This window comes from Salmo salar, chromosome 14 (assembly GCF_965601325.2).
Source record: "Salmo salar chromosome 14, fSalSal1, whole genome shotgun sequence".
Classification (NCBI taxonomy): Eukaryota; Metazoa; Chordata; class Actinopteri; order Salmoniformes; family Salmonidae; genus Salmo; species Salmo salar.
Window position 1 is genome coordinate 27,154,490 of NC_138304.1, and position 26,676 is coordinate 27,181,165.

Consider the following 26,676-nt stretch of genomic DNA (forward strand, 5'->3'; position numbering starts at 1 on the left):
CTATTGTCTCACTGACAGTCTCTCACTGGAATTCAACAGAGATACTCCACTGCCCAGATTGCCAATGATCACAAGGAACGGTCTGCTGTTGGTCTTTTGGTTTCTCTTGGACAAAGGTTTCCTGGCTTCCCTCCACGCTCCGCCCCAAAGCAGGATGGGAAGAGAGCAACACCTGAGGGGTGTGGAAGGACTGGGACTGAGGAGACATGTGGCGTCAGGGGTTCAGAGGGTGAAGAGAGGATGGGTGTGGAACCAGTTCTTTGTACTGGAGGAATATATGGGATCGGAACCACAATATGTTGGGAAGGTAAGGCCACCATCGTTTTAAAGCATTCATTCAGATTTATCTATATCAACTTTCCCACAGTAGGTTGGAAAAAAAAGGCAACATAAGTTCAAGGTTATGGTTCTCTAAGACTAATCAATGTAAACCTCTGTCTTTATTCTTGTGATGACAGTTTGAGGTCAGAAATCAAACAGGAGTTTGAAGGCGTGTGCCTCTTTTCGTTAAGACTTAAATAATGTAGGAATACAAGCAGCACGACACGAATCACATCTAATTGCTTGAGCTGCTTGATCGCTTCTGACTGCGATTTTGCAATTTTCCCAGCATCGGCTCTAATTATCCACACACATAGGAAGTGAAAGGGATTTTTGGGCAGTTCCAAATCAAATTTTAAGAGGCATTAAGAACCATTCTGGAATCTGGCACTTCCAGCTCAAATGAAATAATGGCTTAGATTGACTTGTCAGCTGCTGATGCCAAGGCAATCTACCACAGCCTTTCTCAGCACGCACAGTCTCGCTGGATGTGTTTCTGTTGGCTGAGAAAGGAAGGATGGGATAGTCGCATCCACACATTGTCAAACAGATGCTACAATTACTGAGTGATTCACTCCTCACAGTAGGTGCATCCCCAAATGGAATGTAACCAGTGTCTGAATGTAAAGTGTCTGTGTTGAGAATGAGGATGGCAGAAATCGTAACCGGCCAGCACTGAGACCACTGATTAATCTGTTGCTGGTTAATAGGGGACAGTGTGAAGGATCAGGACCTTGATTATCACTGTGAGCTGCATTTTTGGAAAAGGGAACATAAACCAAATCTGGCTTGAAAACCATCTGACTGCCAGTTCATGAATCCCCCTCCAGCTAGAGAGAGCTGTCTAATGGTTTCTGTTACTCTATTTAGAAAACCTAGAGAGGCATGTTACAGTATATCATGATAATTTGCACCTGAAGACTTTCCTCAGCCATTGCTTTAGTTATTGTTTCTATATCGCCTTTGTAAAGAGATTTAGCAAGACAACACCATGATTTATAAACAGATACAAATGACAACTTTGAATTTACCAACAGGTAATGGCCACAGTCTTCCTGGCAAAAACAGGAGATAAAGCATTTTCTACCATTAATCGCACACCTTTGTGTGAGCATTTTGAAGACAGAAAATGACTGCACCACTGATCCATGTTGCCAAAAGCTCCTCTGCTGGGTTTGTTCCCATGTATTATGCAACTGTAGAGGCAGACACAGACAAAGCTGACCAGCTAAGAGTGAAAGACCCAAATTTAAACACCAGCTTGCATTGTGCCCCTGGATCTGACATTCAGAAAGCCTTATGGGGAAAACAGCTATATGCTGTACTCTGTACAATTGAACAGTCTGCTACTGGGCCCCGTACTAAGCAAATGCCATCTGCAAGGAAGACTGAGCTAGTGGGCTTGTCTGGTCTGAGTTAAAACACACTAAGCCTCTCTAGTCTAAATCACTGTGTTAAATTGTTTGTGGTACTGATGATCATTTAAGCATGCTGGTTGGGTCTCTCAAGGATAGACACTTCTCAGTTTAAACTACAACATGTCACTTAGGCTATCATATTATTTTGCATTGCAAGTTTGCAGCTTCAAACTAGAAAACCAGTAAATGTAGAGCCACTAGCCCCCATGACTATGTATTGCATAGAAATGCTGCATCAGATAATAAACTGATCATAATTTTCTTCAATCATGAAAAAGGCTCACCTCTCAAACCTTTTTGGTCAAGGATATATCGACCCCTTGCCCAGTATTCCTTATTGGTGAATAACCTTTTACAATGAGACGTTAGTCACATACAGGGGCACCAGTAAGATAAATTATCACAGACCACAGGTTGTATCATAGTATATGGATTCAGCTAAATATCAACACCTCATTATTTTCTATATCTGCCTGATGCTGACAGATACCCCCATCCCAACACTGCTTTGTACTCAGGAAACAAGCGATTCCTCTACATTATAGCACTGGATGGACACTGTTAAATATTATATTAAAATATTTATTTCCTCCCAATTTATTTTAATCCAGACATTGTTCCTGTGGAGGTTTCATTCGTTTTTATTGGTGTACCACAAATGCCATTAATATCTGATTCACTTTAAAACTCATTATATCCGAACCCACTGTCAAGAGTAAAATCGTGTTCTGCCTGCTGAATGAGGTACATCAGACGGTGAGGGAATGGACATAAAACAATGTAATGAGTGAATGTGTCTTGAGATTCAGCCGTCTGATTTAATTACATTCAATTCACTGACTTTCTAAATAAACCATTAATCTCATGGATAGAAAGGGTTTTATTGTCCCCTGCGTACTGAAACTGAATCACAATCTGAGTCCCAAATGGCATCCTATTCACTATATAGTGCACTACTTTTGACCAGAACCCTATAGGCCCTGGTCAAAAGTAGTCCACTACATAGGGTAGGTGTCGGCAACAGGCAGAAACAGGCGTGAAATTGAAATTGAGCAAAAAAGAAATGTATTTAGGAAAGTTTTCCCACGAATAAAGAAATAGACATACGTGATCGTGTCTCAATGTAATCAAGGTATGAAATTATTCTTATTTTCAAATGCAATCTTTTTTTGTGCTTAGTTGTGGTCAATTTGCAATGTGCAAATTATTTTAATTATGGTCCAGCCCCATGACCAAAAATCGTCCCGCGGCTGAATTTAGATTGCCAACCCCTGACATAGGGAATAGATTGGGACTCATCCCATTTTATTGTTATTGTTGTGGCTCATGGATTATCTGCTATGTAAAACCTAAGCCTTGCCATCCACCCTAAGTAATAAATCCCTTTATAGGATAACCGAGCCACAGGTCAACTAAAGGAAGTCTTCATTGACTTGGGGACTGTGCTCTGCCACTATATGTATCTATCAAGAGCACAACATGTCCTCAGCATTTCCATATGGTCAGTGACGGTTGGAAGGAAGGAATGAGGAGGAGGAAATAGACACAGCTCAGCAACAAAACTCTGTCCCCTTGTCATCCATCAAACAAGCCACAGTATGCACTTATGCTCAAGTCACATACAGATCTAGGCCAAGTACATGTGTATTCCTACTTTGATTCACTGACAAATACAACATGTTTTCTCTATGCAGCTTCACACTGACCTGGACAGGGGCGACAGCGACGTGAAATACACTCTATCAGGAGAAGGAGTCGGAACCATCTTCACCATAGACCAGACGACAGGTGACATCCATGCCTTGATGGGTTTGGACCGAGAGGTGAAGTCTTACTACACGTTACGAGCCCAGGCTGTGGACATGCACACAGGCAGGCCTCTGGAGCCTGAGTCTGAATTCATCATAAAAATTCAAGACGTCAATGACAATGAACCAAAGTTCTTGGACGGCCCATATACAGCCAGTGTCCCAGAGATGTCACCAGGGGGTAAGAAAGGCACCTATAACGTACTTTTTGGCTTATACAAATCCATATGGAGTAAAGCTACGATGACAATTGGACATTAAGCTAGGTATTTGAAGGGAATCATGTAGGAAGTTGAGTCAGTCTCAGTAAGGATTGAGTCATTCTCAGTAGGAGTTGAGTCAGTAGAAGTTGAGTCAGTCTCAGTAAGAGTTGAGTCTTTCCTCCTTGCCTATCTTCATTTCCTAAATCCCTTTCCTTCTTTCCTTTCCTAGCTCTCTTTTCTCCTTTCCTTTCCTAGATTTGTTTCCGTATTTTTCTTTCCTCATAGGTTCTACGCTTCCTTTCCTCCTTTCCTAGATTCCTTTCCTAGCATCCATTCCTAGTATAATTTCCTAAAAAGTTTTCCTTAATTCCTTTCCTGTATCCTTATTTCCTTTCCTAATTTCCTTTCCTAGCTCTTTTTCCTCCTTTCCTAGAAAAAGGAGCTAGTAAATGAGGAAAGGAAGCTATGAAAAGATAGGAGGAAGTGGAGCTAGAAAATCAAAGGATGGGAGGAAAGGAAGCTAGAACAGGAGGAAAGGGAGCAGGGAAACCAAAGGAGGAGAGGAAAGTAAGGCAAGGTTTCAAGGAAAGTAAACTAGGAAATGAGGAAAGGAAGATAGGAAAAGGCAGAAAGGAAGCTAGGGTATGAGGAAAGGACATTTTGTTAATAATGTAGGAGGAAAGGATTATGCAAAGAGAATGCACATGTATGTGGTAAGTATTCACCAGCACCAGTAGATGTTAATAGTATTGGTTTTAATAAGAGGCCAGTCATACTGACACATTATCAGTAACCACAGCTGTCACTGAAAGGTGGTCACATGATCATCACATATTTATTACTCTCCTTATGCTCTAAAGAAATGTACGTACATGTAACCTATGTCACTGTGCTGCAACCGGCTTCTCTTCCACCACTGTCCCTGTCCCCTTACTGGGCTCAAACATGTGGTCCTCTGATTGCAAACACACGTGACCGCCCACCTGACAAACAGACCAGGGGTGCATTCAGCAGGATGCAACGTTTTGGTACGTACAGATAGAAATATGCTATGTAGAACAAACATCCCTCTCTGTCATGTAGAAAAAGGAATCACTTTGTCTCTACTCGTGGCATATCCACAATGTTCAACAATGTTTGGCTACTGAACGCTGTCAAAAAACAAAAGAGGCTTTATTTAGCATTGGCAGAGCCATTAAGGACTTCAACTATTTTTAAATAATCAACTGGATGGGACTTCCTATGGGTTAAGGAAGAATCACATGATTCCATCCGGGTCATCGGGAGGGATCAGCCAATTAATTATACTCGTGAGCAAACATTCCATAACTGCAGGTGGCAGTAAATCGCAAACCTTGGCTTTATACCTGTTCAAACAATACACTCCAGGGGGCAGTATGCACTGTTTCAGTTTGTTTACCAACTCAGAAGTAGTAGAAGAAGAAAATTGACTACTTCAAAACGAACATGGCCTCAATGGCGCTGTCCGTGCTCTCACAGATGCCATAATGAGACAGATACAATGATGCAATGTCTATGATGCCATGTCTATGATGCAATGTCCTAAGTCTATGCTGAAAATACTGACAATTGCGCAACTGTGGCCCGCACTCTAGGATGCTGTCATGAGAATTTTCAATCCCAATGATGATAACTCAACAATCACTATAGCTTTGACCAATTCCCCAGAGGTTGTAAGGCCCTAGTTAATAGAAGAATTTGACAAAGTCTCAGTATTCTGCAAAAGGTTAGTTCTTTATTCAGAGAGCTCTAAAAATCATACAATGCACATAGCCTTTTATACCTCACATTTGGTCATACCATACCCCTTATTAATGCCCCTCCTCTTCTTTAACACTGTCAATGCTATTTACAAGAATTTTCCAACACATACATTGCTTATCATATTCTGCCACATGTTTCACAATCTACTGCAAGCCTAACGGTTTAGGCTTGACCTCCTTCCTGTTATCAGTTTCACAGTTGCCACAAGCTGTCTTGTCACAAGTTGTCTGTCGACAGTTCCCCTTTTCCTTGAATGTCTCACTTACATTGCTAAATAGTAAAGTCTTAACTTGTCTTATAACAGTCTTATAACCACTCAGTTATACGTTTCAAGGTGGAATACTTTAGTCATTACCTTAAACACATAAATTCCTTTATCAGATGCACACACTGTAGAGCACACATGAGCGTTCGGTGAAAGCAACAGGAGGTTGCTGAGGGGAGAACGCCTCTTAATAATGTCCAGAACGGCGCAAATGGAATGGCATCAAACACATGGAAACCATGCGTTTGATGTATTTGATACCATGCCACTAATTCCACTCCAGTTATTACCACAAGCTCATTCTCCCCAATTAAGGTGCCACCAACCTCCTGTGGTGAAAGTGCAGAAACACAAACAAATGAAACAAGGATATGAAAATGAAATAAGATTAAATTAAATAATGAAAACCTCTACCTCGTGCTGCCCATTAAAGGCCTAGTCTTTATATTAGTTATGCCTGCTTAATATGCATCCTGTACTTTATTCAATAATTTTGTTGGTGACATAACTCCCATCTATCTGTCTGGTAAATACAATTATGTAAAGTTATACTAACAATTATATTTTAAGACCATCATCTCTTAATTCTCATGAAGTCTAAATTCCATGTAGAGGAAGCTTCAGATTCAGCCTTTATCAAAAAAGTTCAGCCAAGTTGTCAATATCTTGCTTTGAATTATATTAGATATCCTAATAAGAGGGGTACTATCTGAGAAGGTCCGGTCACATACACTTCCTAGTTTCAGATATGAAGGTAAGACCCAGATGCAGAAAACGTCAAATTAACAATGGTTTAATAATCCAACAGGGGCAGGCAATAGACAGGTCAAGGCAGGCAGGGGTCAGTAACCAGAGGTGGGGCAACGGTACCGGACGGCAGGCAGGCTCAGGGTCAGGGTAGGCAGAGGTCAATAATCCAGAGGTGGGGCAAAGGTACAGGTCGACAGGCAGGCTCAGGGTCAGGGGTAGGCAGAGTGGTCAGGCAGGCAGGCTCAGAGTCAGGACAGGCAAGGGTCAAACCCAGGAGGGCGAGAAAAAGAGAGACTGGGAAAAGCAGGAGCTGAGACACAACAACGCTGGTTGACTTGACAAACAAGATGAACTGGCAACAGACAAACATAGAACACAGGTATAAATACACAGGGGATAGTGGGGAAGATGGGCGACACCTGGAGGGGGGTGGAGACAATCACAAAGAGAGGTGAAACAGATCAGGGTGTGACACCTACTGCAGGAGGCAAAGGTCTGGATGGATAATGTAATTTATCGGCGTAGTAACAAACCCCCAACTCGCAACCCATGCAACCCCAAACTGTTCACACCCCTCTTGTTGGTGGAGAGAAAATTATGCAGTTTTAAAGCCAATTTCCCGTAATTCTAAACATTTTGCATGTGGCAGAGCATTTTTTCCCCCGCTGTTTTAAAGCTAATTTCCTGAAATTCTATGCATTCTAACATGTCTTATGTGTGTTTACATGATAGCAGGTTTTTTTGGGGGGGGGGCTGCGGTCCATTTTGACCCCGTTCATGGTCCAGATCCGGTCCGCGGTCCACCAGTTTAGTATGGAGGTCCTATGGCCTATGTAGGTTACATTGCATCCCAAAATGTGTCAAATTATATCATGACATTTTTCATGAAGAATTCAAAAGAATCTTGTACTATTCTTAAGACGTAATGCTCGAAGTGATGAAAATAACACTATTTATTAACAATTTCCTTCCTTTTGTCTCTGTATGATGGACAGGTACTTTTGTTATGCAGGTGACTGCCACAGATGCTGACGACCCCTCCTATGGGAATAGCGCACGGATCGTCTACAGTATCCTTCATGGACAGCCTTACTTTTCAGTCGACTCCAAAACTGGTGAGATCACAACATAGTTGAAATCAAGGCACGTCCACAATGTCAAATGGAGAGATTTGAAAACCAAAGAGTTAAATGTGTAACCGGCCTTTACAATGGCAAAATGTAAAGCTGTACCACTGCAATATGTGATTATTGTAAATACTTTGAGATTATATTGCAGCTGAAGTTGGACTGAGAGTATAGGGGAACACATTGAATCAGGTTACTCGTTGTCGGTGGCAACTTGTGCCCCTTTAATACCTGTACCATGTGACTCATTCCTGATCAAACGCTATTTACACAGGTAGAGGCACTATTAGGTCAGATTAGTATTTCCACAGTGTCAAAGGTCGCCCTTTCATGTCATCCTACACAAATGTGTAACATTCTCCCAAATGAATGCATGAGTCAAAATCCACCTCTTCTCTATTCCTTCGGCGAACATCAAAGGGGATTCAATCTCTTATAATCACAACTCATCTCTCTTTCTCCCCCTCACTACTCTTTACTCTTGCTTGCCTCTCTCTCTCTCTCCCACACACACACACACACACACACACACACACACACACACACACACACACACACACACACACACACACACACACACACACACACACACAGCACACACACACACACACACACACGCACACACACACACACACACACGCACACACACACTCTCACATCTTCTCTGTTGGTTTTTGTGACCTTGAACAGGGGTTATTAGAACTGCGTTGCCTAACATGGACCGTGAAGTGAAGGAGCTTTACCAGGTCCTTATTCAGGCAAAGGATATGGGCGGTCAGCTGGGAGGACTAGCCGGAACCACCACCATCAACATCACCCTCAGCGATGTCAACGACAACCCACCCAGGTTTTCAAAAAGTGTGCCAAATTGCATTTTAATGACTATGGTTTTGTTTGCTATTACCCAATGAATTTAACAATATTGTGGGCACTGAAAGGGAATCTTTCTGCACATAAGGGATCTCATCATATCTCTAGGCAACTAGATGTTACTTTAATAATTAACTAGTGTTATTGTTAATCAATTATAATTAGGTAATTCATATTTGTATGAGCTGTTTATATAAAATCAATGGGATAGCAACACCAGTGAAGTGATACTTGTATAAATAGGCTTCACATTATTAAAAGAGGGTAAATTGAATCTCTGGTCCTTACATAAGCCGAGACTTGACTCAAACAAGAAGCAGCCAATGACATCTTTTGTATTTCTACATTTGAATCTATTCTTACTGTACGGCAGGTATATTCCACCTCCGGGTCCCAGAGTCTTCGTCAGTGGGCTCAGCAGTGGGGAAGATCAGAGCTCATGACCTGGACTCCGAGAAGAATGCAGAGGTGGAATATTCTATTGTTCCTGGAGATGAAGGACACATGTTTAACATCACCTCCAACGGGCACAGTCAAGAGGGAATCATTGTCCTCAGTGAGGTAGGAATTAACAACCCTTCACCAATCACTTTATTTTACTTGAACCCTTTTACTCTATGTTGAGGAAAGGTCCACAAATGAGCTCCATCGCGCTCTGTTTTGGGCCAGTTTCTCAAGTAAGAATTGCAGGTCTGTTATGCTAGATCATGAGCAAAGCTGTGCTCATTTAGATAATTAAACTAACATACTACTTAGGCCTTGGAATATTAATAGATAATTGCTGCATATATCCTTTTTGTCACACCCTGATCAGTTTCACCTGTCCTCATTATTGTCTCCACCCTCTCCAGGTGTCTTTTGTTTTCCCCAGTGTATTTATCCCTGTGTTTCCTGTCTCTCTGTGCCAGTTAGTCTTGTATGTTTCCAAGTCAACCAGCGGTTTTCCCATTCTCCTGCTTTTTGCATTCGCCTGCTTTTTCCATTCGCCTTCTTCTTGTCCTCCCAGTTTTGACCCTTGCCTGTTTCTGGACTTTGAAACCGCCTGCCTGACCATTCTGCCTGCCTTGACCATGAGCCTGTCTGCCACTCTGTACCCCCTGGACTCTGATCTGGTTTTGACCTTTTTGCCTGTCCACGACCATTCTCTTGCCTACCCCTTTGGATTAATAAACATTGTAAGACTCCAACCATCTGCCTCCTGTGTCTGCATTTGGGTCTCACATTGTGCCTTGATACTTTTATTACAACTACAAACCATCCTCAGAACCTAACCATGAGGAAATATGGAGAAATTTATGATCCCTATTTTCTGGCAGTCTAAAAATGTATTTTGATATTTTTGTTCAGGAAAGTGCTTGGATGTCTTTGGATTTAGCCTAAAATGAATAACTTTGAGGCTATGATCAGACAACACAACTCCTGATGGGATGTGACAAGCAGGAATCCCTTTAGAAAGCCCCTTTACAACAGCTTCTTCTCTCTCTCTGTGGCCCACAGACTCCCAAATACTGGTATCCTATCTTCACATAAGTGGATAGTCGCACCAAAGCTTTTGAACTGGGTTTGAGTGCATGCCTCGCCTGGGCTGGGATTATATTATTATTCACAGATGGGGTGTGTATCTTGCAGCTCTGTGAGTTACCTCGATATAAGTATATCAAAGCGCTACTTGCACTTGTCTGGATGTTGACAATGAACATTCAAAACATTAGGCACTTTCTTGCAAATACATAGTGGGAATATACAAAGGCACTTTTGCCTTCTGAAATTGAAATGATTTTAGAGCCATCTATTTGTAGCTGTTTGTATCACAGCCATCCTTGTTAGTGTTCTATTTCTTCCTGATCTCTAACTTTAAGACACCTACTAGGTCCTGACAAGTAGCCCAACATGACCATTTACCTGACACTGCAGAATGATACCTCAAAATGACTGTTGGTGGATCACCAGGTGGTAGAGACACAGGGGTCAACTACGACCCCCCCCCCCCCCCCCCCCCCCCCGCCCCGCCCCCATGTTCCTCTGCTAAACCAGCACCTGTAATACTGTGAAAGCCCAGGTGATGGAGGAAAGTCTGGAAAATGGCTGACTTGGGGAGGGCACAGCCAAGGTTTGCCACAGTTTGTGATAAGAGGATTTGGATGAGTAACCGTTTCAAGCGATAATAGACTCCATCAAAATAAAAGATTATAGTGAACGATGGATAAACCGTCTGTGGGATTCAAATGGCCTCTAAATGTATGTATATGTCAAGAAATTGGGTCTATACTTTGTTTCTACATTGGACAATGCTGGATTTAGTTTAGGCCTGAAAGCACGCCCAATGTATGATATGCTTCAAGACTCCAGTAGTTATTATCTGTTCCAACCAAAATAGCACCAAAGCGATTATGAAAAAAACTGTAGTATGCAGGAAGTCAAGCACTTTGATATGGAAATGTCAAACCTTTATACGTTAGAATATCAACCACAGTCATCTAGTTTATTTATTTGAGATAATATGATCTCTTTCCAAGCCAAACTCTGGTATATTCCAAACAGTTTTTACCATGTAGGTTATCAGTGAATTTAAAAAAGTGTGCCCTCACACATGAAGTGGGAGGTTGAGCTGCTATGCTATCCCATGGATCTCCTTGATGATGAGTCAGGCACCTAGGAGGGCACAGTGAAAACAGCAGGAGCTTCCTGGCACAAATACTGTAATTGACACCTCTGTGCCGTTAATAAGAAGGAATTGTCACTAGGTTGTGGGTGGGAGGTAGAGTAAGAGGATATAGGCCCAAACCAACAACGGATGGGTTCACTTTCCAGATAAGGAATATTGTCCCTGCCAATTTGCATGTATGCAATGTTTTGTGTTCCCTGCAGGTAACGCTGAGCGGTGCTTTTTGGATGGGATGGCACACATGCTGTGTTGTCTGTCCTCCTGCATCTCCTGCCCAGTCCTGTTGTCTGTCTGGTTGTTTTGCAGTCAGCAGGGTGGCTGCCCATTCCACAGATAACCAGGCTTTTGTATGTGTGTGTCTCAGGCAGGGACTGCTGTGTGTGTGTTGACAGTGAAAACTGCTCTGCTGTCAACGCTAACTAGGGAACCAGCTGAGTTAATGTGAGACTGTAATATAGGGTTAGAAAGCTGTTCTCAAAGTGTCTTCCTGAAAATGTGTTAAAACCCCAAACATTGGATTTTCAAGTCTCAAATTGCTTAAAACTGAGACACTGAAGAACATGAGTCTGTGTTGATAAAAGAACATTGAAACCAACACTTTTTATTCATTTAACATAAATCAATCTTGGTTGGTGCAGTTAACGTGCATATTTCCATATCAAAGTGCTTGACTTCCGTGTCTGTTGAGCATACTTAACCTAACAGAGGTGTTAACAAACTGAACCAAGCACTATATTTGACCATTGCACGCAGTATATTCATATCACAGAACATTTACATGAAATGCATTCTGTTTTTTGACGATGTGAATGATTTTATAAATACTGATTCTATGTTGATTTGATTACTATGAATAATAAATGCATTTCACCTTTCATTCATTATCTTTCAGCATCTCGACTACGAAACCAAAAGATCGTACACCTTTAAAGTGGAGGCCTCCAATGCTCACCTGGACCCCCGGTTCCTGCACCGGGGTCCCTTCAAAGACACTGCCACCGTCAAGGTCAACGTGCTGGATGTGGATGAACCCCCTGTGTTCACTAAGACCTCTTACACCATAGACGTGTATGAGGACACTCCTGTGAGCACCATCATTGGATCTGTTACAGCGCAGGACCTAGATGCAAGTAACAGCGCAGTTAGGTAAGGACTCTTGAATACATTTATACATACATGTATAGTAAGTCATATTTACCTACTGTATGGTTAATCAAAATGAGATTCATCAAGGCTCGTGTTGAGCAATGGGACCATGATGGATTGAGGTATTTTCCAGTTGGGCACCTGTATCCGACACCTTAAATGGCAAAAAGCTGTCAACATAGATCAACTTTACTGTATCTATTTAGCGCGATGGGAGCATTTTGGTCTGGTGACTGGAGTGTTGGATGTTTGATTTAACCAACAGAGACACACTTTGCTCCTCAGAGTTATGAACACTGACAACTAATATCCATTTGGCTTGTTGTTTTTCTTCTTCTTCCAAATGTTTTTCAAGTACAGTTGGCTTCCACTCTGTTGGTGTTGAGAGACAGAGCGTGAGATGCAGGACATCTCTTGCGCAAGAACATAAAAATACGTTGTGGCCCAGCAGTGTGTTTTTTGTTATCGATGAATATTTAATGTCTTGCTAGAAATGGAGGAGGCAGCAATTCACCTTGCTCAAAAGGCCATCTTTGTGATGCCTGCTTAATATTTTAAAGCATTACATTTGTCATTGTTTTCATGGGACATGAAACACATAAACATACTAGAATGCTGATCAGAACACAACCACATGGCATTATGTTCCCTATATAGTGCACTTCTTTTGATCAGGGTCTGGTCATAAGAAGTGCACTATATAGGGAATAAGGTGCTATTTGGGATGCATCCCTAGTTTCTACATGAAAAGAGAGTGATTATTCTTTTGTGTAATGTTTGCGGTCATTGCCTTGATCTTTATTTGATTAATCGTTAGGACATTTCTCCTTCGGGACCAATACATTATTTAGGCCTATCTATCTCTATAGACCTATTACATTCAGATGTTCAACGACAGTGCCTTCAGCAAGTATTCACACCCCTTGACTTTTTCCACATTTTGTTGTGTTACAGCCTGAATTTAAAATAGTTTAAATTTAGATTTTGTTGGTCACTGCCCTACACACAATACCCCATAACGTTTTTTTCAAAATGTTTACAAATTAATAGAAAATGAAAAGCTGAAATGTCTTTAGTCAAAAAGTATTAAACCCCTTTGTTATGGCAAGACTAAATACACTTAGGAGTAAAAATGTTCTTAACAAGTCACATAATAAGTTGCACGGACTGGATGTTTTTTGAATGACTACCTCATCTCTGTACCCCACACATACAACTATCTGCAAGGTCCCTCAGTCAAGCAGTGAATTTCAAACACATATTTAACCACAACGACCAGGGAGGTTTTCCAATGCCTCGCAAGATAGGGCACCTTGAATATCCCTTTGAGAATGGTGAAGTTATTAATTATACTTCGGATGGTGCATCAATATACTCAGTCACTACAAAGATAAAGGCATCTTTCCTAACTCAGTTGAGAGGAAGGAAACAGTTAATTGATTTAACCATGAGGCCAATGGTGACTTTAAAACAGTTAAAGAGTTTAATGGCTGTGATAGGAGAAAACTGAGTAGTTACTCCACAATACTGAGTAGTTACTCCACAACATTGTAGTTACTCCACAATACTAACCTAATTGACAGAGTGAAAAGAAGGAAGCCTGTACAGAATTTAAAAAAATATTCCTAAACATGCGTCCTGTTTACAACAAGTCACTAAAGTAATACTGCCAAAAAGTGGCAAAGCAATTACCTTTTTGTCCTGAATACAAAGCGTTATGTTTGTGGCAAATCCAATGCCACACATTACTGAGTACCACTCTCCATATTTTCAAGCATAGTGGTGGCTGCATCATGTTATGAGTATGCTTGTAATCAATAACGACTGGGGAGTTTTTCAAGATAAAAAAGAAACGGAATGGAGACAATCCTATAGGATTGTCTCCATTCCTATAGGAGACAATCCTATAGGAGAACAGGCTTTAGTCTGTTTTCCACCAGACTTGGGAGATGAATTCACCTTTCAGTAGGACAATAACCTAAAACACAATGCCAAATCTACACTGGAGTTGCTTACCAAGAAGACAGTTAATGTTCCTGAGTCACCGAGTTACAGTTTTGACTTAAATCTACTGAAAATCCATGGCAAGGCCTGAAAATGGTTGTCTAGCAATGATCAACAACCAATTTGACAAATCTTGAAGAATTTTGAAAAGAACAATGGGCAAATGTTGCACAATCCAGGTGCGGAAAGCTCTTAGAGACTTACCAGAAAGACTCACAGCTTTAATTGTTGCTAAAGGTGATTCTACAAGTATTGTTTTCACATTGTCATTTTCACGTTGTCATTATGCCTTCAGAAAGTTTTCATGCCCCTTGACTATACACCTTGACTTATTCCACATTTTGTTGTGTTACAGCCTGAATTGAAAATGGATTCCATTTTGAATTCAGGCTGTAACACAACAAAATGTGGAATAATTCAAGGGGTATGAATACTTTCTGAAGGCACTGTACATGCAAATAAAGAATGAAGGTGTGGAAAGAATAGTTCAGATGTAAGTATTGATTGAAAGATGCTGAGTGAGGTTGAAGAAATCATGTTCAGCAGTTTTTAAAAAATGTATTCATGTTTTTTGTGAATGTTTTGTAGATACTCTATTGAGTGGAAGAGGCCTGTGGATGGCTGCTTTGACATTGATACTGTGGAAGGGACCATCTCCACCAACGAGATGTTGGACAGAGAGAGTAATAGGCAGCACAATATCTCTGTTGTGGCCACTAAAGTTAGTAAGTATAGGATGAAGGGTAAATATGTACAGTATATAATATGTGTTAATATACACTGAGTGTACAAAACATTAGGATATTGAATTGCACCCCTTTTAGCCCTCAGAACAGCCTCAATTCATCGAGGCATGGACTCTACAAGATGTTGAAAGGGTTCCACAGGGACGCTGGTCCATATTGACTCCAATGCTTTCAACAGTTTTGTCATGTTGGCTGGATGGTCTTTGGGTGGTGGACCATTCTTTTTTTGTAAGATGTGTTTTATCTTTTATAAACAATACAAAACATACACACACACACAAAAAAATATTTACAAACATCAACTACATCACACCTGCCCTGACCAACTAGCACACATCCCCATCTCTAGCGCCCATGGCCTGTGTAAGAATATTTTGAAGATAAATCACAATGCAGAGGACGAGAGGTCAATAAAGGACTAAAAGTGAACGGAGTACTAACGATCAATGGAAATAGGGTTTTTCTGTAATAGGGGATTAATGATTAATGGGTCAGAGATATGGGAGGAATTTCAGTCTGGGACTCATAGCTACATGGCAAGTTATCATTGGTCCAAATTGTTTATACATTGATCCTGAAATAGGATAGTTGTTATTTGTGTCACGACTGTCTAGGACCAGTGGAGAGGTGGAATCAGGAGCAGGAGACAGAGGGCCGGAGCAACGGTGTTTTAATAATATTATTGGCACGCAAATAGCCGTAGGGCACCAGGCGCGTGGCGAAGTCTGCCAGGGGAAAAACACCTTCCCAAAACAAGCGCACTGGAAACGAAAAGCGCACGGGGCGCAGCCCGGCAATAATAATCTACAATAACAATTTATAATCACAACTGTCCTGAGTGGACAATAAACAATCCCGCACGAGAACCCCAACTGAAAATACACACTAAATAACCCCCCACTAATGACAAACACAAAACAGGTGCGAGATAGACAGACAGACAAAACCAAAAGACACAGAAACAACGATCGGTGGCAGCTAATAGGCCGGCGACGACGACCGCCGAGCGCCGCCCGACCGAGGAGGGGCGCCACCTTCGTTAGATACTGTGACAGTACCCTTCCCCTGACGCCGGCCTCGGGGACCTTGCCTGACGGGGATTAAGCCTCCTCGCTGCCCGAATATACTCCAGGTTACGGTGGTCGGTCCAGATGAGAAAAGGGTGACGTGCCCCCTCAAGCCAATGTCTCCACACTGTCAAGGGCACTCCGTTCATCCACCTCTGGCCTGCTCGCCTCCCTACCCCTGAGGAAGCACAGTTCCCGCTCAGCCCAGTCAAAACTGTTCGCTGCTCTGGCACCCCAATGGTGGAACAAGCTCCCTCACGACGCCAGGACAGCGGAGTCAATCACCACCTTCCGGAGACACCTGAAACCCCACCTCTTCAAGGAATACCTGGGATAGGATAAAGTAATCCTTCTAACCCCCCCTTAAAAGATTTAGATGCACTATTGTAAAGTGGTTGTTCCACTGGATATTATAGGTGAATGCACCAATTTGTAAGTCGCTCTGGATAAGAGCGTCTGCTAAATGACTAAAATGTAAATGTAAAAATGTCAAAGCCCTGACCACGGCTAACAGCTCCCGGTCCCCCACATCATAGTTGCGCTCCGCCGGGCTCAGCTTCTTAGAAAAGAAGGCACATGGGCGGAGCTTCGGAGGAACGCCCGAGCGCTGCGATAGCACAGCTCCTACCCCAGCCTCGGACGCGTCCACCTCCACTATGAATGGCAAGGAGGGGTCCGGATGCGCCAGGACAGGTGCATTGGTAAACAGAACCTTCAGACGATGGAAGGCTCTGTCCGCCTCTGCTGACCATCGTAGCCGCACCGGCCCCCCCTTCATCAGTGAGGTAATGGGAGCCGCCACCTGACCAAAACCCCGGATAAACCTCCGATAATAATTAGCGAACCCCAAGAACCGCTGCACCTCCTTCACAGTGGTTGGGGTGGGCCAATTACGCACAGCCGTCACGCGGTCACACTCCACCTCTACCCCCGAGGTGGAAATGCGATATCCTAGAAATGAGACGGCTCGTTTGAAGAACTCGCATTTCTCAGCCTTGACGTATAGGTTATGCTCCAGCAGCCGCCCAAGCACTTTACGCACGAGGGACACATGCTCGGCGCGTGTGGCGGAGCAAATCAGGATGTCATCGATGTACACCACCACACCCTGCCCGAGCATGTCCCGAAGGACCTCGTCCACAAAGGATTGGAAGACAGCGGGAGCGTTCTTTAACCCATACGGCATGACGAGGTACTCATAATGGCCCGATGTGGTACTAAATGCGGTTTTCCACTCATCTCCATCTCGGATACGCACCAGGTTATATGCGCTCCTGAGATCTAATTTCGTGAAGAAGCGCGACCCGTGAAATGACTCCACTGCCGTAGCAATGAGAGGTAGCGGGTAACTGAAACCCACTGTGATAGCATTTAGACCTCTATAGTCAATGCACGGGCGCAGACCTCCCTCCTTCTTCTTCACGAAAAAAAAGCTCGAGGAGACGGGGGACTTAGATGGCCGAATGTATCCCTGTCTCAAGGATTCAGTGACGTATGTATCCATAGCCACTGTCTCCTCCTGAGACAGAGGATAGACGTGACTCCTAGGAAGAACCGCGTCGGCCTGGAGGTTTATCGCACAATCCCCTCGTCGATGGGGGGGTAATAGAGTCGCCTTCGTCTTACTGAAGGCGATAGCCAAATCGGCATACTCTGAGGGAATGTGCACGGTGGAGACTTGGTCTGGACTCTCCACCGTAGTCGCACCGATGGAAACTCCTATGCACCTACCTGAGCACTCCCTCGACCACCCCGTAAGAGCCCTCTGTCTCCACGAAATCTGCGGGTTGTGCGTGGCTAGCCAGGGGATTCCCAGTACCACCGGAAACGCTGGGGAGTCAATGAGGAACAGGCTGATACGCTCCTCATGACCCCCCCACGTCTGCATAACCAGTGGCACTGTGACCTCCCCTACTTGGCCTGACCCTAGCGGTCGACTATCTAGGGCGTGCACAGGGAAGGGGTGGTCCAGCTGAACCAGGGGAATCCCTAACCTCTTCGCTAACCCACGGTCCATAAAACTCCCAGCTGCACCTGAATCGACTAGTGCCTTATACTGGAAGTGAGGGGAAAAATCAGGAAAACAAACAGAGGTGTACATGTGGTCGACAGGGGGCTCTGGGTGTGGCTGGTGCGGACTCACCTGGGGGTTCAAAGTAGTGCTCTGCCTGCCCTCCGAACTCCCGGGGGGACCACTCCAGCACCGGTTCACAGTGTGTCCTCTGCGTCCACATCGGGTGTAGGAGAGACCCCCCCCTCCGGTCCTCCTCGACGCAGTCCCCCCTATCTCCATGGGCTGTGGAGCGGGGGGACTGGGAGGCGGAACGAACAGGCCCCGACTGGAACGTCCCCGGGAAGCCAGCAGGTTGTCCAGTCTAATGGACAAATCCACCAGTTGGTCTAAGGTGGAGGTGTTGTCCCTACAGGCCAGCTCCCGGCGGACGTCCTCGCGAAGGCTACACCTATAGTGGTCTATCAAGGCCCGCTCGTTCCACCCCGATCCAGCGGCGAGAGTCCGGAACTCTAGGGCGAAATCCTGAGCGCTCCTCGTCGGAAGGGGGGGGGCGGACGGTCGCCAGGTATAGTTCCAATTGGAGCAAGAACCCCTTGCACCCAGCGGCCGTCCCATCGAACTCCCGGGGAGGAGTAATCCGGATACCACCGGCGGCCGCTTCAGGGGGTGTGTGTAGGGGCGCAGGGTGAGGGACCGGAGCTGGTCCAGCTGGGGAAGCACCTCTCTCCCAGTTCTCCAACCGGGCCAACACCTGGTCCATGGCCGAGCCTAGGCGGTGGAGGAGGCTGGCGTGTTGAGAGACCTGCTCAGCCATGGACGGCGCTTCTGCTCCTGCTGACTCCATATTCGGTGCGGGATTCTGTCACGACTGTCTAGGACCAGTGGAGAGGTGGAATCAGGAGCAGGAGACAGAGGGCCGGAGCAACGGTGTTTTAATAATATTATTGGCACGCAAATAGCCGTAGGGCACCAGGCGCGTGGCGAAGTCTGCCAGGGGAAAAACACCTTCCCAAAACAAGCGCACTGGAAACGAAAAGTGCACGGGGCGCAGCCCGGCAATAATAATCTACAATAACAATTTATAATCACAACTGTCCTGAGTGGACAATAAACAATCCCGCACGAGAACCCCAACTGAAAATACACACTAAATAACCCCCCACTAATGACAAACACAAAACAGGTGCGAGATAGACAGACAGACAAAACCAAAAGACACAGAAACAACGATCGGTGGCAGCTAATAGGCCGGCGACGACGACCGCCGAGCGCCGCCCGACCGAGGAGGGGCGCCACCTTCGTTAGATACTGTGACAATTTGGCCATTGGCCCAGTTTTATTACAAGGAATTCTAATTTGACAACCGCAGGCTAGGGCTGGGTTATAAAGTACATCCTGTCTCTTTGTTCTGTGGAGAGAATCACTGAAGAGAATCACTGAAGAGAATCACTGAGGACAGAGGAGAATGAACATCTACCTCTCAGCGTAACACCTATGATTCGTCCTCTTTGAATAAACCTATTTTCCTCCTCCTGATTTGCTTTGGGGTCTGTGGTTTTGAAGAGCTCCAACTTTCCCCTACATCTTATGCAAACACCAGTTCTTTTTAAGTCTTTGGTCAAATAGATAATATTTTTTTCTAAGAGATTGTCAGTTGGATATGCTCTCTGCAAGATTTTGTATATTCTTCCCTGTCATATGAACATAATTTTCTAATTCACATAAGATTCCCTCAAGGTTGCTCTGATGTCCAAGAGATTTCCTGTTACCAAGTCATTTACAGTTTCTAAGCCTTTATGGTTTCTATGGTTAACCATTCTAGATACATACGGGAAACACCCTGTAGCGTTGCAGTTCTTGACACACTCAAACTGGTGCGCCTGGCACCTACTACCATACCCCGTTCAAAGGCACTTACATCTTTTGTGTTGCCCATTCACCCTCTGAATGGCACACATACACAATCCATGTCTCAATTGTCTGAAAGTCTTAAAAATCCTTCTTTAACCTGTCTCCTCCCCTTCAGCTACACTGATTGAAGTGGATTTAACAGGTGACATCAGTAAGGGATCATAGCTTTCATCTGGATTCACCTGGTTGGTCTTCACCTGGTCATGTTATGGAAAGAGCAGGTGTTCCTAATTTTCTATTCTCAGTGTATATCCGCCAAGGGCTGTATTCAAAAAGCATATCAGAGTAGAAGTGCTGATCTAGAATCAGTTTTGCCTTTAAAATCATAATGAACAAGACGGGGGCCCTGATCCTAGATCAATCAGTACTTCTCTGAGACGCTTTGTGAATAAGGGTCCTGGTGCAAGTAATTTGGACATAGTTTGCACAAAGCAGGCCATACAGTAGTCTACAGACACACACAGGGTTCCATACTTGTGGCACCATCTAGTGAAATTGACTGATACTTACAGTAAAGCAGCTCAACAGATTCGATGAACTAAATGCTATTTTTCCTCTGAAAGAGCAGTTTATTAAATGGGAATCTTTTCAATGGATTTTTACAAATTCATTAGCATTATTAGAAAATCACACAATACAATCAACACATATTATTAATTTCTTATAATTTGACTGTGCAGCCATTTGTTTTTTCTATGAAAACATGTTATTATTTGTCAATGACTCAATTTTCAAGTATTGTCATGTTATTTCATTGTCAATTTCATATTACTTGTATGAGGCCTGCAGTTTCAAGCGTAAACAGATAGTGTCACTGTTAAATCTTTCATCAAGCTACTGTGAACATAACACTGTTTGTTTTACAAAGCAGTTCAGACATGAGAGAAAGGGCTTTCGCGATGCTCACTCATTTGTGATGCTCACTGAGGTCCACTATGTGCAGGATGCATTATGTGTTGTACGATTACTGTTTTCTTTGATTCTACAGACAACCCTCTCCTATCCAACAAGGTCACAGTCACAGTCAATGTGCTGGATGTCAACGAGTTCCCTCCGGAGCTCACCATTCTCTTTGACACGTTTGTCTGTGAAAATGCAAAAGTAGGCCAGGCAAGTACAGCTCCTTTGTGATAAAGGTTGTGTGTGTGTGTGTGTGTGTGTGTGTGTGTGTGTGTGTGTGTGTGTGTGTGTGTGTGTGTGTGTGTGTGTGTGTGTGTGTGTGTGTGTGTGTGTGTGTGTGTGTGTGTGTGTGTGTGTGTGTGAAAGAGAAATATAATAATTGTGATAATTGTCTCTCCACTTGTTTCTGGGCATATACTGTAGTTTAAAGCTCTTTGTGCTTTACCAGGTAATTCAGACCATCAATGCTACAGACAAGGATCTTCCCACTGTTGGACAGAAGTTCTTCTTCAAGTCCCCCAGGGAAATCAGAAACAGGAATTTCACTGTGCGAGACTTTGGAAGTAAGCCATGTTTTTTTTTTCTTCGGAGAAATAAATGAAGGGATAAAAGAGAGCAAGAGATGGAGAGAAGGTGAAGGAGGGGATAGCGAAAGAGATGGAGTGAGAAAACGGAGAGAAAGAGGGAAAGAGAGAGTTGAAGAGAGAGGAGAGAGGGAGAATTAAACAGTTGTGGCACGTTCAGTAAGGTTATTTTTTTAAACTCTATTGAAAGTCTCTGTATATTATATACAGACTATCTATTACGATGCCATGCCTGTGACTCGCTTCAAATCTACCTTCTTGATACTAGCTCCCTACAATATCCACTAACAATTGGTATTGAATTAATAGATGTTCAGGGTTTTTTGTCACAACCCAGGGGACGCCAGGGTGAAATGTTTTACTTTTCGCTAACCCCTACAGCCTTCCCACCTCACCATCCTCCGTTAGTATTTTTCTAACACAGTAACACATAAATATCAGAGCTGATTCAGAGAGACAGCAGCGCTCATGGCCATCGCAGCAAACAGGCACAAGGTGTGCTATAATGGCTCCTACCTTGTCAAATGAGATATTCGTCCAGCCGGGCAGAGGGAATGCTGTGTGACAGAGTCAGTCCACCACCACTAGCCTGGTGCTGGAGACGAGGCAAGGCACATCGGTACGTCATCTCTGTAAAAACACCAGGCCTGTGTTTTATTTTTTTGTACATGCTAAGTACTCACCATCACCTTATTTCAAATAAGGCACAACTGACATTCTAGATACAGTTGAAGTCGGAAGTTTACATACATCTTAGCCAAATACATTTAAACTCAGTTTTTCACAATTCCTGACATTTAACCCTAGTAACAATTCCCTGTCTTAGGTCAGTTAGGATCACCACTTTATTTTAAGAATGTGAAATGTCAGAATAATAGTAGAGAGAATGGTTTATTTCAGCTTTTATTTCTTTCATCACATTCCCAGTGGGTCAGAAGTTTACATACACTCAAATAGTATTTGGTAGCATTGCCTTTAAATTGTTTAACTTGGGTCAAACATCTCAAGTAGCCTTCCACAAGATTCCCACAATAAGTTGGGTGGATTTTGGCCCATTCCTCCTGACAGAGCTGGTGTAACTGAGTCAGGTTTGTAGGCCTCCTTGCTCGAACACGCTTTTTCAGTTCTGCCCACATATTTTTTATAGGCTTGAGGTCAGGGCTTTGTGATGGCCACTCCAATACCTTGACTTTGTTGTCCTTAAGCCATTTTGCCACAACTTTGGAAGTATGCTTGGGGTCATTGTCCATTTGGAAGACCCATTTGTGACCAAGCTTTAACTTCCTGACTGATGTTTTGAGATGTTGCTTCAATATATCCACATAATTTTCCTCCCTCATGATGCCATCTATTTTGTGAAGTGCACCAGTCCCTCCTGCAGCAAAGCACCCTCACAACATGTTTTTATTTATTTTATTTTACCTTTATTTAACCAGGTAGGCAAGTTGAGAACAAGTTCTCATTTACAATTGCGACCTGGCCAAGATAAAGCAAAGCAGTTCGACACATACAACAACACAGAGTTACACATGGAGTAAAACAAACATACAGTCAATAATACAGTAGAAAAATAAGTCTATATACAATGTGAGCAAATGAGGTGAGATAGGGGAGGTAAAGGCAAAAAAGGCCATGGTGGCAAAGTAAATACAATATAGCAAGTAAAACACTAGAATGGAAGATTTGTAGTGGGAGAAAGTGCAAAGTAGAAATAGAAATAATGGGGTGCAAAGGAGCAAAATAAATAAATAAATAAATAAATAAATACAGTAGGGGAAGAGGTAGTTGTTTGGGCTAAATTATAGATGGGCTATGTACAGGTGCAGTGATCTGTGAGCTGCTCTGACAGCTGGTACTTAAAGCTAGTGAGGGACATAAGTGTTTCCAGTTTCAGAGATTTTTGTAGTTCATTCCAGTCATTGGCAGCAGAGAACTGGAAGGAGAGGCGGCCAAATGAGGAATTGGCTTTGGGTGTGACCAGAGAGATATACCTGCTGGAGCGCGTGCTACAGGTGGGTGCTGTATGGTGACCAGTGAGCTGAGATAAGGGGGGACTTTACCTAGCAGGGTCTTGTAGATGACCTGGAGCCAGTGGGTTTGGCGACGAGTATGAAGCGAGGGCCAGCCAACAAAGCGTACAGGTCACGGTGGTGGGTAGTAATTGGGGCTTTGGTGACAAAACAGATGGCACTGTGATAGACTGCATCCAGTTTATTGAGTAGGGTATTGGAGGCTATTTTGTAAATGACATCGCCGAAGTCGAGGATCGGTGGGATGGTCAGTTTTACGAGGGTATGTTTGGCAGCATGAGTGAAGGATGCTTTGATGTGAAATAGGAAGCCAATTCTAGATTTAATTTTGGATTGGAGATGTTTGATGTGAGTCTGGAAGGAGAGCTTACAGTCTAACCAGACACCTAGGTATTTGTAGTTGTCCACATATTTTAAGTAAGAACCGTCCAGAGTAGTGATGCTGGACGGGTGGGCAGGTACGGGCAGTGATCGGTTGAAAAACATGCATTTAGTTTTACTAGTATTTAAGAGCAGTTGGAGGCCACGGAAGGAGAGTTGTATGGCATTGAAGCTCGTCTGGAGGGTTGTTAACACAGTGTCCAAAGAAGGGCCAGAAGTATACAGAATGGTGTCGTCTGCGTAGAAGTGGATCAGAGACTCACCAGCAGCAAGAGCGACATCATTGATGTATACAGAGAAAAGAGTTGGCCCAAGAATTGAACCCTGTGGCACCCCCATAGAGACTACCAGAGGCCTGGACAACAGGCCATCTGATTTGACACATTGGACTCTATCGGAGAAGTAGTTGGTGAACCAGGCGAGGCAATCATTTGAGAAATCAAGGCTATTGAGTCTGCCGATGAGGATGTGATGATTGACAGAGTCGAAAGCCTTGGCCAGGTCAAAAAATACGGCAACACAGTATTGTTTCTTATCGATGGCGGTTACGATATCGTTTAGGACCTTGAGCGTGGCATAGGTGCACCCATGACCAGCTCTGAAACCAGATTGCATAGCGGAGAAGGTGCGGTGGGATTCAAAATGGACGGTAATCTGTTTGTTGACTTGGCTTTCGAAGACCTTAGAAAGGCAGGGTAGGATAGATATAGGTCTGTAGCAGTTTGGGTCAAGAGTGTCCTCTCCTTTGAAGAGGGGGATGACAGCAGCTGCTTTCCAATCTTTGATGATGCTGATGAACATGATGCTGCCACCCCCGTGCTTCCCGGTTGGGATGGTGGTCTTCGGCTTGCAAGCCTCCCCCTTTTTCCTCCAAACATAACGATGGTCATTATGGCCAAAGAGTTCTATTTTTGTTTCATCAGACCAGAGGATATTTCTCCAAAAAGTATGATATTTGTCCCCATATGCAGTGGCAAACCATAGTCTGCCTTTTTTATGGCGGTTTTGGAGCAGTGTCTTCTTCCTTGCTGAGCGGCCATTCAGGTTATGTCGATATAGGACTTGTTTTACTGTGGATATATATACTTTTGTACGTGTTTCCTCCAGCATCTTCACAAGGTCCTTGCTGTTGTTCTGTAATTGATTTGCTCTTTTCGCACCAAAGTACGTTCATCTCTAGGAGACAGAACGCGTCTCCTTCCTGAGCGGTATGACGGCTGCGTGGTCCCATGGTGTTTATACTTGTGTACTATTGTTTGTACAGATGAACGTGGTACCTTCAGGCGTTTGGAAATTGCTCCCAAGGATGAACCTGTAAAGGGTGCGTACTGGCGGCACAGAAGTCAAGCGCAGGAGAGCGAAAACTGTGTTCCAACAGAGCAGTTTAATAATAAAAACCACTGTAAAATAGAACAAACAAACAAACAATGGGTAACAAAACCCGTCACACACCAGCATACATGCACAAGCACTTAAATAAACAATTCCGGACAAGGACATGGGTGGGAGCAGAGGATTAAATACACAACATGTTATGATGGAATTGAAACCAGGTGTGTGGGAAGACAAGACAAAACAAATGGAAAATGAAAAGTAGATTGATGATGGCTAGAAGACCGGCGACGCCGACCGCCGATCGCCGCCCGAACAAGGAGAGGCATCGACTTCAGCAGAAGTCGTGACAGAACCAGACTTGTGGAGGTCTCCAATTTCTTTTCTGAGGTATTGGCTGATTTCTTTTGATTTTCCCATGATGTCAAGCAAAGAGGCACTGAGTTTGAAGGTAGGCCTTGAAATACATCCAGAGGTACACCTTCAATTGACTCAAATTATGTCAATTAGCCTATCGGAAGCTTCTAAATCCATGACATCATTTTCTGCCATTTTCCAAGCTGTTTAAAGGCACAGTCAACTTGGTGTATGTAAACTGCTGACCCACTGGAATTGTGACACAGTGAATTATAAGTGAAATAATCTGTCTGTAAGCAATTGTTGGAAAAATTACTTGTGTCATGCACAAAGTAGATGTCCTAACCGACTTGCCAAAACTATAGTTTGTTAACAAGAAATTTGTGGAGTGGTTGAAAAACAAGTTTTAATGACTCCAACCAAAGTGTATGTAAACTTCTAACTTCAACTGTACAAGACCGGCAGCGATTTTGATCTTTAGTATGTGCCCTATATTTCTCCCTAAATAAAGAAGATTAAGTTTGAACTGCAGGTTCACGCTCTACAACATCTGTAGAATACGACCTTTCCTCACACAGGAAGTGGCGCAGGTCCTAATCCAGGCACTCATCATATCCTGTCTGTACTACTGCAACACTCTGATGGCTGGGCTCCCCGCTTCTGCAATCAAACCCCTGCAACTTATCTAGAATGCCGCAGCCCATCTGATGTTCAACCTTCCCATGTTCTCCCATGTCACCCCACTCCTCCCTACACTCCATTGGCTTCCGGTCAAAGCTCGCATCCATTAGAAGACCATGATTCTTGCCTAGGAAGCAGCAAGGGGAACTGCCCCTCCCTACATTTAGGCTATGCTCAAACCCTACACCCCAACCTGAGCTCTCTGTTCTGACACCTCAGGTCTCTTGGCCGTCCCAATCCTACAGGAGGTCAGCTCCTGCTTAACTCAATCAAAGCTCTACTCTGTCCTGACACCCCAATGGTGGAACTAG

At 43.7% G+C, this 26,676-nt stretch overlaps 1 protein-coding gene across 1 annotated transcript; it reads left to right on the plus strand.

Annotated features, from left to right (window-relative positions):
* The first annotated feature begins 154 nt into the window (after positions 1–154).
* On the plus strand, positions 155–26,676 carry cdh12a (cadherin 12a). Its single transcript, XM_082960683.1, has 10 exons — positions 155–307; positions 3,434–3,728; positions 7,546–7,665; positions 8,368–8,535; positions 8,921–9,108; positions 12,105–12,358; positions 14,951–15,087; positions 21,089–21,210; positions 21,449–21,563; positions 26,585–26,676. Exons 1-10 carry the CDS (start codon positions 155–157, stop codon positions 26,674–26,676), a joined length of 1,644 nt encoding a protein of 547 aa, XP_082816809.1.